The sequence below is a fragment of the Heptranchias perlo genome, chromosome 6, assembly GCF_035084215.1.
Source record: "Heptranchias perlo isolate sHepPer1 chromosome 6, sHepPer1.hap1, whole genome shotgun sequence".
NCBI classification, from domain to species: Eukaryota; Metazoa; Chordata; class Chondrichthyes; order Hexanchiformes; family Hexanchidae; genus Heptranchias; species Heptranchias perlo.
In genome coordinates this window covers 17,330,174-17,344,548 of record NC_090330.1, presented here as the reverse complement: position 1 = coordinate 17,344,548, position 14,375 = coordinate 17,330,174, and the positions used below count along the sequence as shown (strand labels likewise).

The 14,375-nt window shown below is 41.2% G+C and overlaps 1 protein-coding gene across 3 annotated transcripts in view; it reads right to left on the bottom strand.

Annotated features, from left to right (window-relative positions):
* rab6a (RAB6A, member RAS oncogene family) overlaps positions 1-14,375 on the bottom strand; it is a 76,433-nt gene that overhangs the window by 17,409 nt on the left and 44,649 nt on the right. For 2 of the 3 annotated variants that reach the window (XM_067985854.1, XM_067985857.1), the window contains exons 4-5: positions 10,849-10,954; positions 412-523 (exon numbers count right to left, since the gene is read on the bottom strand). In XM_067985854.1, coding sequence (XP_067841955.1) covers positions 412-523; positions 10,849-10,954 — 218 coding nt within the window. Of the gene's footprint in view, positions 1-411; positions 524-10,848; positions 10,955-11,044; positions 11,151-14,375 lie in introns of all 3 variants that reach the window. The other variant, XM_067985856.1, reaches the window with a different exon arrangement.

The following is a 14,375-nucleotide window of genomic DNA, read 5'->3' as shown; positions in this document are numbered from 1 at the left end:
AACATTATGAATTTAACATCTGCAAAGCAATTCATTCATATTCATTAACAGTCAACTCCAACATGCCCATCTGGAAAGAGGATTCCAGATAACTATTCAAGTTTATTGAAAAATCTGATTGGTAAACCATCAATTCACTGGGCGTCTATAACAAATTATAGAGAAATTCTTTACTTACAAAAGATAGGCAGACAATAGGTCACCCATCAAGAATGGAGATGGAGAAGGCTATCTGGGTATAAACACTTATGGGTTATTAACAGCACAGTAATTTTCATACAAATAAGTGCTGAAAGTTGATGAAAGCTTTTGGAGCGGGGGGAATGGTATGTGGAAGATTACAAAATGATTACTTTCTAGCAGTGGAGGTTTCACAATTGGCATTACTGAGTTTAATGAAAAACATCTTACCTTTTATCTGCGAGGTCTGTCTTATTTCCCACTAACATAATGATAACATCACTTCCTCTCTCTGTTCGGACATCATCGATCCATTTTGTGGTTTGTTGGAACGAGTTGACATCTTTCGTTTGAAAAAAGAATGCGTATTAGATGCAAATTGGCCCCAGCATTACAAAGGCATAAAAAGTTACTTTTTTAAAAAATAGGTCCAATGAGACAAAGCTAGACATTCAGAGCAGGAATCTCATTAGAAGAAATTCAAGCAAGTGACTATAATTAATTCCTCCTGTTCTCCACTTTAACATTGCTATGTCTTACACCTGACCATTGTAATCAACTGAACAAATGACCTAAGAAAATCCTTGATATTCCTTTTCTACGACAGTAGCTAACCCAAAAGACCAAATGTTGACAAACAACTTGTTTGAAGAATTACTGGTGCGAACTTGTACATTGCTATATGAAATCTTGATGCATTAGACTGCTACACCAATAAACTGATGCTAACATAGGTAAGAGGAGAAAGTAACATAAAATTGAACAACAAAAGCACTATATATTGTGGAATCCCCATCCCCTTCACAAAACTGTCAGAGCAACATAAAATAAAGTGCTTCATTTTGCAGGAAGCACAAACTAATCACCAACATCAAAAGTAAACCACAAATAAATGAAATAAATTTCTCCTTGTAAGCAAAATGGACAGACCCAGAAGACTTTCTAAATAGGATTGTGGATACTGTCAATTGAGTATATCTCAGTAGCTATACATTTGGACTGGTCACTAGGCACAGCAGACAAATATGTAGCTGCAGGCTTAAAAAAAGTTTTACTTCAGGTCACACTTCTAGGAAGTGGCATCCTCTAAATGATCTTACTGAACTGACACCCTCGAGGAATAGAATCCAATCCTATTAGAAACCCCAGGATTACCTCCAGTTCTGCTACAGAATTTTTTTTTAAATCCTGACTTGTTGGAAACATGCTTCTAGTTTCCTTCTCCCTTAGGATTCAAAATATATAATTCTTTCTTTGATGATGGCTAAAACTTAAGGAAATGTTAAATTACTCACCTTCATCTTCCTCCTTTGATTGCCCTTCAATCTCCACATACACAATAGGATGCTGCTCAATATACCATAGGGGAAAATATTTGGGGATATCATCCCTTTAAAGACATAACTTACACAGAACTGTCAGATGATACTTTTTTTTGAAGGTCAAGGGGTGATCTGACAGATGTTCAAAATCTTCGTGTTTTGATAAAGATAAGTATGAAAAAAGCTATTTCCATTGGTTGGCCGGTCTCTATTCAGAGGGCACAAATTTAAGATCACCAAAAGAACAGAGAGATCAAAGAAAATGTCTATTTTTTTTCCATAGAGCTTCAGTATATTGAATGCCTTACCAGAAATAATTCTGGAAGCAGAAACTATAACAGGTTTTAAAAGGGATGGGGATAAACATTTGAAAATATATTATAAAGAAAAATAAAAGAGGGCATGGGAAAGGTTCTAAGTGGATAGTTTGTATGGTGAGCCAGCCCAATTGAAGTCAATGGGAATCAGGGGGAAAACTCTCCAGTGGCTGGAGTCATACCTAGCACAAAGGAAGATGGTAGTGGTTGTTGGAGGCCAATCATCTCAGCTCCAGGACATTGCTGCAGGAGTTCCTCAGGGCAGTGTCCTAGGCCCAACCATCTTCAGCTGCTTCATCAATGACCTCCCCTCCATCATAAGGTCAGAAATGGGGATGTTCGCTGATGATTGCACAGTGTACAGTTCCATTCGCAATCCTCAGATAATGAAGCAGTCCGTGCCTGCATGCAGCAAGACCAAGACAATATCCAGGCTTGGGCTGATAAGTGGCAAGTAACATTCGTGCCAGACAAGTGCCAAGCAATGCCCATCTCCAACAAGAGAGAATCTAACCACCTCCCCTTGACATTCAACGGCATTACCATCGCCAAATCCCCCATCAACATCCTGGGGGTCACCGTTGACCAGAAACTTAACTGGACCAGCTATATAAATACTGTGGCTACAAGAGGAGGTCAGAGGCTGGGTGTTCTACGGCGAGTGACTCATGCCCTGACTCCCCAAAGCCTTTCCACCATCTACAAGGCACAAGTCAGGAGTGTGATGGAATACTCTCCACTTGCCTGGATGAGCACAGCTCCAACAACACTCAAGAAGCTCGACACCATCCCAGACAAAGCAGCCCGCTTGATTGGTACCCCATCCACCACCCTAAACATTCACTCCCTCCACCACCGGCGCACAGTGGCTGCAGTGTGTACCATCCACAGGATGCACTGCAGCAACTCGCCAAGGCTTCAACAGCACCTCCCAAACCCACGACCTCTACCACCTAGAAGGGCAAGGGCAGCAGGCACATGGGAACACCACCACCTGCACATTCCTCTCCAAGTCACACACCATCCCGACTTGGAAATATATCACCGTTCCTTCATCGTCGCTGGATCAATATCCTGGAACTCCCTACCTAACAGCACTATGGGAGAACCTGCACCACACGGACTGCAGCGGTTCAAGAAGGTGGCTCACCACCACCTTCTCAAGGGCAATTAGGGATGGTCAATAAATGCTGGCCTTGCCAGCGAAGTCCACATCCCATGAACGAATAAAAAAAAAGCCTCCTTCTGTCCTGTAAAATTCTATGATTAGCATTCCACGGGTCAGATTTGCTCACCTCTGCACAATAATGGATTTAACTAAAGATTCATTTCTAAAAGAACACAAACTACCTACATTGAGCACATTTAACTCTTATCAACAGAACAGGTTGCTGCCCTACATTCATCAACTAAACAATATTGCCTTTCAATGGAAGAATTTGAGGTAACTATTAGAACTACAACCCAGTGATTTCAAATAAAGAAAATGCAAGGCAATTTTAAGTGAGACGCATGGACTGGACCAATGAACTGCCCACACCAAATGAAATGAGTCCATCAGTAATATATTGAGCATTCGACAAGATGAAGACAAATCAATGAAAGGAACTCAATCGTACACCTAAGCCATAAGCACATTCAAGGGTGAAGAAAGGTTTTACGTCCCACTGAAGTGCAACCCCAAGTTTCGTAACTCCAGTTCAGGATCTACTACCCCTAAATATCGGTCAGATTTCAAACATTTATCACCCTTTGAGTGAAGAAATTCTAATACTGCTTTTAAATTACTTTTGACCAATTTATGTCCTTTGGCCCTACTGGCCTGATTTACTTTGAAGTAATATTCTGGCTCTATACATTTGATATTTTACATACTTTGAAGAGGCCACACATTAATTGCCTTCTCTCTGGCATGTAGACCTTGAGTTTCTCTAATCTGACGAGCACATTATAAAGCCTTAGCCTAATCTCTGCAGACATGTATTCTACTCTTCTGACCACATATCCCAAACAATTTATTTGCTTTTTAAAAAAATTGTTTTGCTAATTTATCTCAATTTTGAAAATAACTATTACTCCCAAGTCCCTCTAAGTTTCCATACACCAATCCTTTGCATCACACATTTATACACCCAATATACAACACTTTATTTTGTCAGTATTAGGCTTCATTTGCTATTTATCTGCCTAATTGTACAGCCAATCTTCATTGTCTGTCCCTACTGCTCTCCAAATGTTAGTGAAATTCCAAATTAACAGACTGGTAACAGTTTCAACAGGCAGGTAATTTATGTAAATCAGAAACAAGAGGGGTGAAAGCACCAACTTCTGTGATATTGCACTCAGTGACTCTTCCCAGGTCTGACACTACACAACTTTTATTGTGCAAGTAGTTCTACAGCAACATTACAATTTTGAAAATTTCTTTCAAAAGGAAGGAGTTCATGACCCTTGGGACCAGCATTGGGTTGAAAAATCACCCCTACTTTTTGTGACTACAGAGCACATGAAGAAGAAATCAAAAGGTTCTAACAGTGGTGCGGCCACCAATAAATCATTGCTGGGGTGTAAGAGGTGGAGATGGCAGCAGCAACAGGGCATTTTCCCTCTGACCACCCCATCTGATACATTTGAATTGTAGGGTGAAACTTTAAGGCCAAAGCTGAAGGCGTTTGATGCTCGTGTCCAGTGGCACCAGACCACTGAATCCTGGAAGACCGAGTAGCCTTTCCAGGATGAGGCATCTGGAAGAATCAAGCTTTGATACTTTCATCAGGCCAGCCTTCCAGCAAACAAGGCTACACATTTCTGAAAGTCACATGACATTGAGATAATACATGTGTTGCAGGTATTGATCATTGGGAAGTATCCACATCGCTAAATGCAGATCTTACGACTAGGCTTGGCATCAATGGAGGCCAGTCAGCTGGAACCTAACTGCCCAAGGCTAGACAAACTCTGAGCTGCAAAGATACTATAAGCATTCAACATAACATTGGTAACTTTTGAAAACAAAAACTTGACTGAAAAATCAAAACTGTCAAATTTTCAAAAACCTTTACAAGACTAAGAATACCACTACAAATATGTAATAGCATATATTTAAAAAAAATCAAAAATTTGATTTGCCTGTATCCCCAGTTCTTCTCTCCAGGAAAACAGAATGGGGAAATATAAACTGACCAAAATGGCAAAAGGGTGTTAATTTCTTAAAAGGTATAGAAGACAGCACACTATTGCAAATGGAGATTGATATGGAGTCAGATCAAAACAAATGAGGAAGACCACTAATTGGCAGTCCCAAGCAGAATTCAAATCTAATAAACTATCTGTTGGAACATTTTTAAAGACACCATACAAATGACATTGAGCATTCAGATCATTTGACCCAATACTCATTTTCAATACTTTATAAAACATGGGTTCAGTTTTTTTTGGGTACTTAGATTTTTTGAAGAACTATACCTGGATAGGACCCCATAGTAGCTTTAACCTCAAAAAATGTTCTAATGTCTCATTTTAAAAACTTATATACAATGCAGTTAACCTGTGGACTGGGCCACCATTCTCATGGCAATTCCAAATTTGCATGTATAAATAAGAAATGTCTTCATTCTCTGTTTCCAGCACCCTGGTTAATTTTTGCTTCAAGAAAACAAGAATGATGGCAGCTGAAGTCAAGTGAGGAAATATCCAGTTTCCATGTGTAGCTTTAAGAATGTTGGTTTTTAAAATCAACCTAACCACAAATGTGGTAAGTTTAAATAAACAGAATATAGCCCCAGTATACTGCACCACAAAGTATCATGCATGTGGTCCTCTATATCCTAACGTCCTCATTTCAACTGCATTGCTCTGAGATGCAACCAAAACCTAGCTATTTTGCAAATTTTCAACGGCTGGGGCGGGGGGGGGGGGGGGGGGGAGGAAGAAAGGGAGTGATGGTGGCAGTGACTAGTTACCCCAGGCTGTTTTGGTCTTTACAGAGATAGTGCATGGCACCACAAGATCTAAAAAAGGAAATGTTTTGATTTTAGAGAGAGAAAGTTAGTACATGTATTTTTCTCATTTATAATCCCTGGAACAAGGTCACTGTTGAACCTTATCCAAGAGTACTCCTTTAAAAACAGAATGGTGATAATTCCAAAGAACTGGTAACATACTACAGGAGCATTTCTTCCTGATCTCAGTATAGTACATGTACTCAAATCAAGTTCAGTTTTGAGACCAACATTTACATGCACACATGCTTAGTACAATTGCACTAATACATACATCTATGTACGAGGCAACATGCAGAATTCACACTTTGCAAGGCTCCAGGCCTTAAAATGAAAATGGTTGTATTTCATGTTGACCGTGAAAATAATTCCATCCCGCTTAGACTTTCACATGAAGGATTGAGTCAGTTAATAGTTCTTTCACCTCTTTGAATCCAGAATTCAAGTGCAATCTTAGATTGAAAGGGCTCTGCTACTTCTAAATTTCAAAATTCTACACAAAATGAATTTGTATAGCCGTAACTCACTATCTTGATGGCGCAGCACACCTGCTCCCAATTCAGCACAAAACTGACAGTCTGAGCACTCATGACAATGGCCAGCACAAGAAATTGAAATGTTCATACTGCTGCAAAGGGGTTGCTCCAGGGCTGCTTTTAAGGCAAGTTGTTGGAGTAGAAGGATTTTATTGCACATCTGACTCTGCTATACCTGACTTGGGAGTGACTGATAACAATACTGGATTTTCAAAATGTAACAATGTTCTTGCGAGTGACATGCCTCATCTTGATTTCCAAAAATTGGCTGTCAATCGCAGTTATTTTCACCTCTCCTAAGTTCTACATCCACATACAAGAAAGATTGTGTATTCATCCTGGGGAAAATTATTTGAGGATACTGTCCCTTTAAGAAATTTGCATCCACTGCCCCAAGTAAAAGCATCACACAGCATAGGGTGCCAGGTTAATTTCCCAATTTATAGTGCATTAGCTGATCGTAGCCAGGACCATGATTGGGGCATTGTAATTGGCTTCTGGACATCTGTGAGGGGTGAGGAGAAAAAAAAAGGGCTCCTGCTTCTGATTTCTATCCAGTGATCCTGCAAGAAAGGTGCACGTGTATGGACGTTCAGAAAGAGGAACAAGCTCTGCTGTGTTGCTCCCACCCAGATGCAACCTGCTGACACACCACCATCTAGGCCCATTCATGAAGAATGGTCACTTGGGTGAGATACTGGAGGGCTTCTGGTGACCATGTAACAACATGCTAGCAAAAGTCAGCATCTTTCAGAGAATAAAAACCTTCCCACAAATGTACATTAGCATCATTATGGACTAGCCTATAGTTCTTTCTGCATTGAAACCCCAGGTAATAGCAAGAACACTGCAAATGTCTACAGTAAAAAAAAATGCATAGGATTAATCAAGTTAAAAAGAAAATTGAGTAGGCTGGGAAGTAGCTTTACCATTTCAACCTCCACAAAAAAAGAATGAGGAAGGAGGGACGTTAATTTTATGGCTCAAGAATTCTGATTGACTTTTTATTCTGATCAACGTGTAGATACTCTAGGGTTTGTGTTCCTGCCAGGCCACACCAGTGATAATCCAACAGAGAGCAACCTCATGCATCCCAAGGGGCTCCACAGAAAACAGCAGGTTCACAACTTCAAACTGACCAGAGCGTTGCTCCAGAACAGGGTAATCAAGCCAACATCTACAAAATATGTATTCTCATGTGTCAGGTTGCCTGCAGACCAATCTGAAGTCACAACCCATGCTGTTTCCTATGGAATTCTCTCCATCGACGACATCGCCAGATTAGTTTAGCAAGAAAGGAGTGTCTTCATAAGCATTGCCATGCTAGCAAGAATATGGACATTAAAAAAAAATCAAATTCTCCTCAAGCTAGCAAGTATTCTTCCTAGACTTTCCTTCTCCTTTAAGCCAATTAACATTCTTCCTCATTCAACCTATATGGACAAATAGAAGCATACCAAAATAGTACAAACACTAGTAATGGGACCTAGACCTACATTTTCAGGCCATCCTGGAGTCTGCAATGTTAATCCGATACAGTAAAAGCATGCAAGATGTTCCAAGCCTTGCAGATGGCCTCAAGTGGAACCTGGGTTTTCCGAAAGTCAGAATTCTAAAGGATATAGAGAAACTATTTATCCTATCTACACATATATACGGCTCTGTGCACATCTAAGTGATATTATAAAGGGAAAAACCTGGATGCAGCAATAAACACAGTCAGCATGAGTATCCGAGACAAGGGCAAGTCAGATACCTTAAAAAAATGCCACAGGATAATTAGCTATCTTTGGGTATATTTTCCTCCAGTCACTAATGTCAGTGCACTGACTTTTTCCACTCATTAGCAACTAGGGAGAAATATACCCACTTGAGTCAAACAACTGGGGCATTGTGTCCAGCTCACTGTACTGCATCATAATCAGGGCTTCCAAATTAATTGTTTTGCAGTGTAAACACAATCTCACCAAAACTATGGGTTCAAATGGCCTCGGATATCAATTCCTTGAGAATGAAATTTAAATCCAAACCAAAAACAAACTAAGGAATGAACGCCCATAATTTCATCAAATGGGGCATCATGAGATTTTGATACCATAAAATTGCTAGCTCATTATTGCAAAAGACTGAAGGTGTGGCCCTGGCACCAGTGAATAAAAGCATTATAATCCTGCAAAGTACAGGATATAGATGGGCTGGCCAATGCCAATGACCAAAAGAACCAAGAGCCACATAAGCTGATGAGATTCTGCGGAATTGGCTAGCATGTCTGGTGTGAGATTCTGCCGAGTTAGCTGGTATGCTGTTGTACTGTGCATTTTTGCTTATGATGGAGAATAATTGTCATTTGAACGATCACCAGAATGATACCGGGGCTTAATGTGTTAAAATATGAGGTTGCATAAACAAACATAAGCTTGAGGGGTGATCTAATCAAGGCCTTTAACATTATAAATGATATGATAAGAGAATCCAGAACAAGAGGGCACAATCTTAAAATTAGAGCTAGGCCATTCAGAAGTGAAATCAGGAAGCACATTTTTTCACACAAATAGCAGTGGAAATCTGGAACTCTCTCCTTCAAAAGGCTGTGGATGATGGGTCAATTGAAAATTTCAAGACTGAGTTTGACAGATTTTTTTTTATTAGGTAAGGGTATCAAGGGATTATGGGTACAGATCAGCCATAATTTCCAAATGACAATACTGGCTCGAAGGGATGAATGGCTTAGTCCTGTTCTGCTGTTCCAGTATGGCCTTTTTAGTTTGAGAGTCAGAATGTCAACATTGTTAAGTTGCGTAATATCTGTCTATGCATCTTATAAGAAGCTAATATCCTAACCTAACATTCTGCTCATGTTTGTTACAATTATATAGGAGGATGTATCAACAGATGGTCATTGTATAGCAAAGTGGAAGAAAATAGGTATCTCCATGTCTGATAACAAGTAATCAGAGCAAATCACAGATTTTCTGTAGTCAGTACTGAACAAAGGACAGCCACTAATGTGATAAACATGCTGAATTCTCAAGGCGAGTGTGACTGCCCTGAATATCAAGGCAGCATTCAACAGTGTGTGGAACCAAGGAGCCTAGTAAAACTGAAGACAATAGAGATTGGGGGAAACCTCTCCAGTGGCTGATGTCATACCTAGCACAAAGGAAGATGGTAGTGGTTGTTGGAGGCCAATCATCTCAGCCCCAGGATATCGTTGCAGGAGTTCCTCAGGGCAGGGCTCTTGGCCCAACTATTTTCAGCTGCTTCATTAATGACCTTCCCTCCTTCATAAGGTCAGAAATGGGGCTGTTCGCTGATGATTGCAGTGTTCAGCTCCATTCGCAATTCCTCAGATAATGAAGCAGTCCATGCCTGCATGCAGCAAAACCAGGACAACATCCAAGCTTGGACTGATAAGTGGCAAGTTTACATTCACATCACAAAAGTGTCAGGCAATGACCATCTCCAAGAGGAATCCAACCACCTCCACACGACATTCAATGGCATTACCATCACCGAATCCACCTACATCAACACCCTGGCGGTCAGTATGGACCAGAAGCTCAACTGGACCAGCCACATAAATGCCGTGGCTACTGGAGCAGGTCAGAGGCTAGGTATTCTGCAACAATTGGCTCACCTCCCGACTCCCCAAAGCCTCTCCACAAGGCACAAGTCAGGATTGTAATGGAATACTCTCCACTTGTCTGAGTGGAGGGAGCTGCAACACTCTAAGCTCAACAGCATCCAGGACAAAGCAGTCCACTTGATCAGCAGCCCATCCACCATCTTAAACATCCACTTCCTCCACCACCGGCACTGCAGTGTGTACTAACTACAGGATACACTCTAGCAGCTCGCCACTGCTTCTTCCACAGCTCCTCCACCACCTAGAAGGACAAGGGCACCAGATGCATGGGAACACCATCACCTCCAAGTCACACACCATTCCAACTTGGACATATATCGCCATTCCTTCATAATCCTGGAACTCCCTACCTAACAGCATGTGGGAGCACCTTCACCACACGGACTGCAAGTGGTTCAAGAAGGCGGCTCACCACCACCTTCTCAAGGGCAATAAGGGATGGGCAATAAATGCTGGCCTTGCTAGCGATGCCCATATCCACAGAATGAATTTTTTAAAATATAAAAGGCCCTAGTATAGCCAGAGCTTAATAGGACAGACTAGAGAATTTTTCACTTCTAAAATACTTGGGCACAGCTTGGAGGATTGAACAGGAATTTTTTTTTTAGCCAATGAGAAAGTTATGGTAATATTTACAGTTTGAAGAGTTGTTGCTGCACACCAACTAGAAAATTTGAAAAACACTTCCCCAGTATTAATGGATAAGGCAAATAATCATGGTCACCAGAAACACAACCAGGTTTTCTTCACAGGCCTATTGAGGAGGTTATGTCATAATGCAAGTGACAAAGGGGATGCACATGCCAATTAGAAGCCAATGTTAGAATAGCAAAAGGCCCCACTCACTTGTGATATCATAGACAACAACTGCAACAGTAGAGTCACGAATGTAGCTAGGAATCAAGCTCCTGAACCGCTCCTGGCCTGCTGTGTCCCATAACTGCAACCGCACCTAGTCATCAGGCAAACAACAGCAAGAAAAGGGAGGAATAAGAACATCAAGGGCTGTTCCCTTTTGAACATCAAAACTTCAAATACCTACTTGTGATATCGTAAACTACTACAGCTGCGGCTGAATCACGGATGTAACTGGGAATAAGGCTACGGAAACGCTCTTGGCCTGCAGTATCCCAGAGCTGAAGCCGTATCTGTAGGATGGGAAAAAAAGTCAAAGAGAACAAAACCAATGGCAAGCATTAAAATACACAAAGTAAAGGAAAAAAGGGGAAAAAAAGCTAATGCAGGGTTTAAAATAGTCAGAGACTATAAAACCATGATGTGGAATCAGTGTTAAACATGTATCTAGCAAGATGGTATGGTGTCATAAATCAAGGGCTAGAAAAAGTTTAGAATCACTTCCATTCCATAGTTTTGTCATCTGCACATGCAAATAATGATCTGTACCAATTTAAGCTGCTTTTTTATTGGTGTCAGTGGAGCGTTTGCACCACCAGTTCCCAAAGTGTGAGCCTCACACAGCTGGTAGGAACCTCAAGATTAACTGGCCGGACATGTTAAGTCCAACATCCAGGAAGACAGTTATGCTAGACCCATAATTCAGTACCCCATGGTGCAACCAACCCACTGACATCAATATTAAAGCAGCTTTATAATAGTGTATAAAAGGTGATAAAACAAAAAGGTCTTCCCATAAGAGTGTGTTCAGATTTCTCTCTAGAACAACTCCGGTTGGGAGCAGGTCCAGTGCAGCTTTCTTGACTGTTCAAATAGGAGTCAGTTGCTAATAAGCACAGTGGCAATTCTGCAGTGCATAAAAGTTAATTATCAGGCTTTTTAGAATTCTGTGACCGTCAAGTTACCACAATACAATATCACCTTGTAATGCAATTTCTGTTCCCAAAGTACAGAAATACTAACCCAATAGTACTACAGAGCAATAGATAAGTATTAGCATCCACCATGACTGCAGGAATACATAAAGCCCAGATATGTCCAATGAATCGCTCTATGGTGGTATGTATGAATGCTTCTACTATACCTAAATACAGCAACATTTACAGAGAAAAAGCTGGAGAATGAAAAGGATCTGTGTATTTTTCAATTGTGATAAGTTCTGTGCACGCAAATCTAACTGCAAAATACTTCTTGGCAGCAGACAGTGTATTATGCTAAACTGTATAACTCATAATATCCAGTGACCTATTTTGATATTGCTATCACCAAAAGTACTGTCATTTAGGGTTCTAGATAGCGAACAATTAACTCTTTTTTGTTTTAGAAATTTACAATTCACACTGCAACTCTGAAATATAATGTTTCTGAAACAAAGTTACTCCAATATCAGGACCTTAGAGTACTTGGAAGCACTTTTATTTACACAAAACATTCTGAGCATCAATTCTGCTCACCCTAACATCTTCAATTGCTCAAAATTTTTTTTAAAACAAGAATAAATGATCAGCCATGATCTTAGTGAATGGCAGAGGAGGCTCGAGGGACGGTACAGCCTACTCCTGCTCCTATTTCTTATGTTCTCAAGTTGTTCAATCTCCACCCAGAGTTCAGCCAAAGAATTATGAAGACAGCACCTGCAGTTGGCATTCTCAAGTTTTTTTCTTGCTCACTGAACTACCACATACAAATGTTGACCTAAACTTGGGGCATGGTAGCTCCAAAATGTTAAGCAGTATGTGCAGAAAGCATGCAAGTTTTCCATGTAGCTGGCTTGGAGACAGAGAAACTCTCCACATTAGTCCACAAAATTGGCACAAGGAGGATGAGCTCTTACTTGCCACGATGGGCCCAGTCCTGCTAAGGAATTATGCAAAGAGATACATTCTACTGTTTAGCAATGGGTTCACCCAAGATAAAGATTTGCCTGGCTTGCAAATATGGTTGGTTCTAATTAAAAAGCTGAAGGTCAGTAAAACAAAGATAAATATTCCTAACAAAGATAAAGCTCAGCATGACGATTTCCTGAGACAAGTGAAGCATGGATACACGGACCCAAAATTGGCAGCTGTGGTCCAGTAAGTGCTCCGTTGAAGTGGCAAATATGATACAACGAGTCTGCCGCCAAAGTTCACATGCACTGAAAATGAAAGCTTGCAAAGTAAGCATCAGAGACTCAATCAGGTTCAATACCTGGTCAGTGCCAGGGTAGGTCATCTTAGCTGAGGCGGTGCAGGAACGCTACAACTGAACTCAGCATCCTCGAGTTAGCACAGGAAAAAAAAACTGCCACGATTGTTGCCTCCACTTACACTTACAGTCCAGTTACTCCTGCAAGTATGTATGTGCATATAGTGAGACAAGAATCTGGCTCAGCTGTAATAGCTCCTATAATTGAATAGTTAACACAATAATGGTCATCTGGGTAAGGTACTGGAGGGTACCTGGCAAACCCCAGTCGCAGCCGTGAGGACATGTAAAAATTAGTCATTAAAATAACTAAAGGAATGCATCAGTCTCCTCTTTCTGAAGAGAGTTTACTCTTGTGTCTCAAAAAGGGAATGACTATCCTGTCTGAGAAAAACCCACTTATTTCGGCCAAGTGGGTACCACAGGATCAGTAGTGGAGACATAGAGCCAGATGTAGTCGGCATACATGTGGAAGCTGATCCCATGAGTGTGGATGATGTCACCAAGGAGCAGCATGTCGACAAGAGGAGGGGGACACCAGAGGTGAAAGTGCAGAGGTGGGAGAAGTTATTGCTGGAAATGCTCTGGCTATGATCAGATAGGTAAAAGTGAAACCAATTGAGGGAAGTGCCACCGAGCTGAACAATGGAGGAGGGAGATTGGAGGAGGATGGTGTGATTGACCATGTCAACTGCTCCAGAGATGTCGAGGAGAGATAATGCAACATGGTCACAGGTCACAGAGAATGCCATTTCAGTGCTGTGACAGGAACCTGATTGGAGATTCAAGCATGGAGTTGCGGGAAAGATGGATTTTGGAAAGGAAAGGGAAACGGGAGAAGGATGTGTAGTTTGCAAGGAGAGAGGGATCGAGGGCGTGTTTTTGAGGAGGAGGGGATGATGACTGGTTTTGAAAGGAACAGGTACAGTATCTGTGAAGAGGAAATCACTTAAAATGTCAGCGAGCATGGAGGCTAAGATGGGTAGTTGGGTGGTCAGCAGTTTATTGGGAATGGCGTTGAGAGTAGGGGGGTAGGTCTCAAGGACAAGGTGAACTTGAAGAGGGCATGGGGGAGATGGGAGAGAAGCTAGAGACATGGGCTAGAACAAGGAGAAGCCTGGGAAGAGGTTTAACTTGCTGGGCAAGGGAAGGAGGGCAGGAAGCAACAGAACTAATCGTCTTAATCTTAGTGACAATGAAGTCCATGAGGTTTAAGGAGACTTGTATTGAGATTGTGTAAGCCTAGAGGGCACAGACATCTTCTCCCAGGC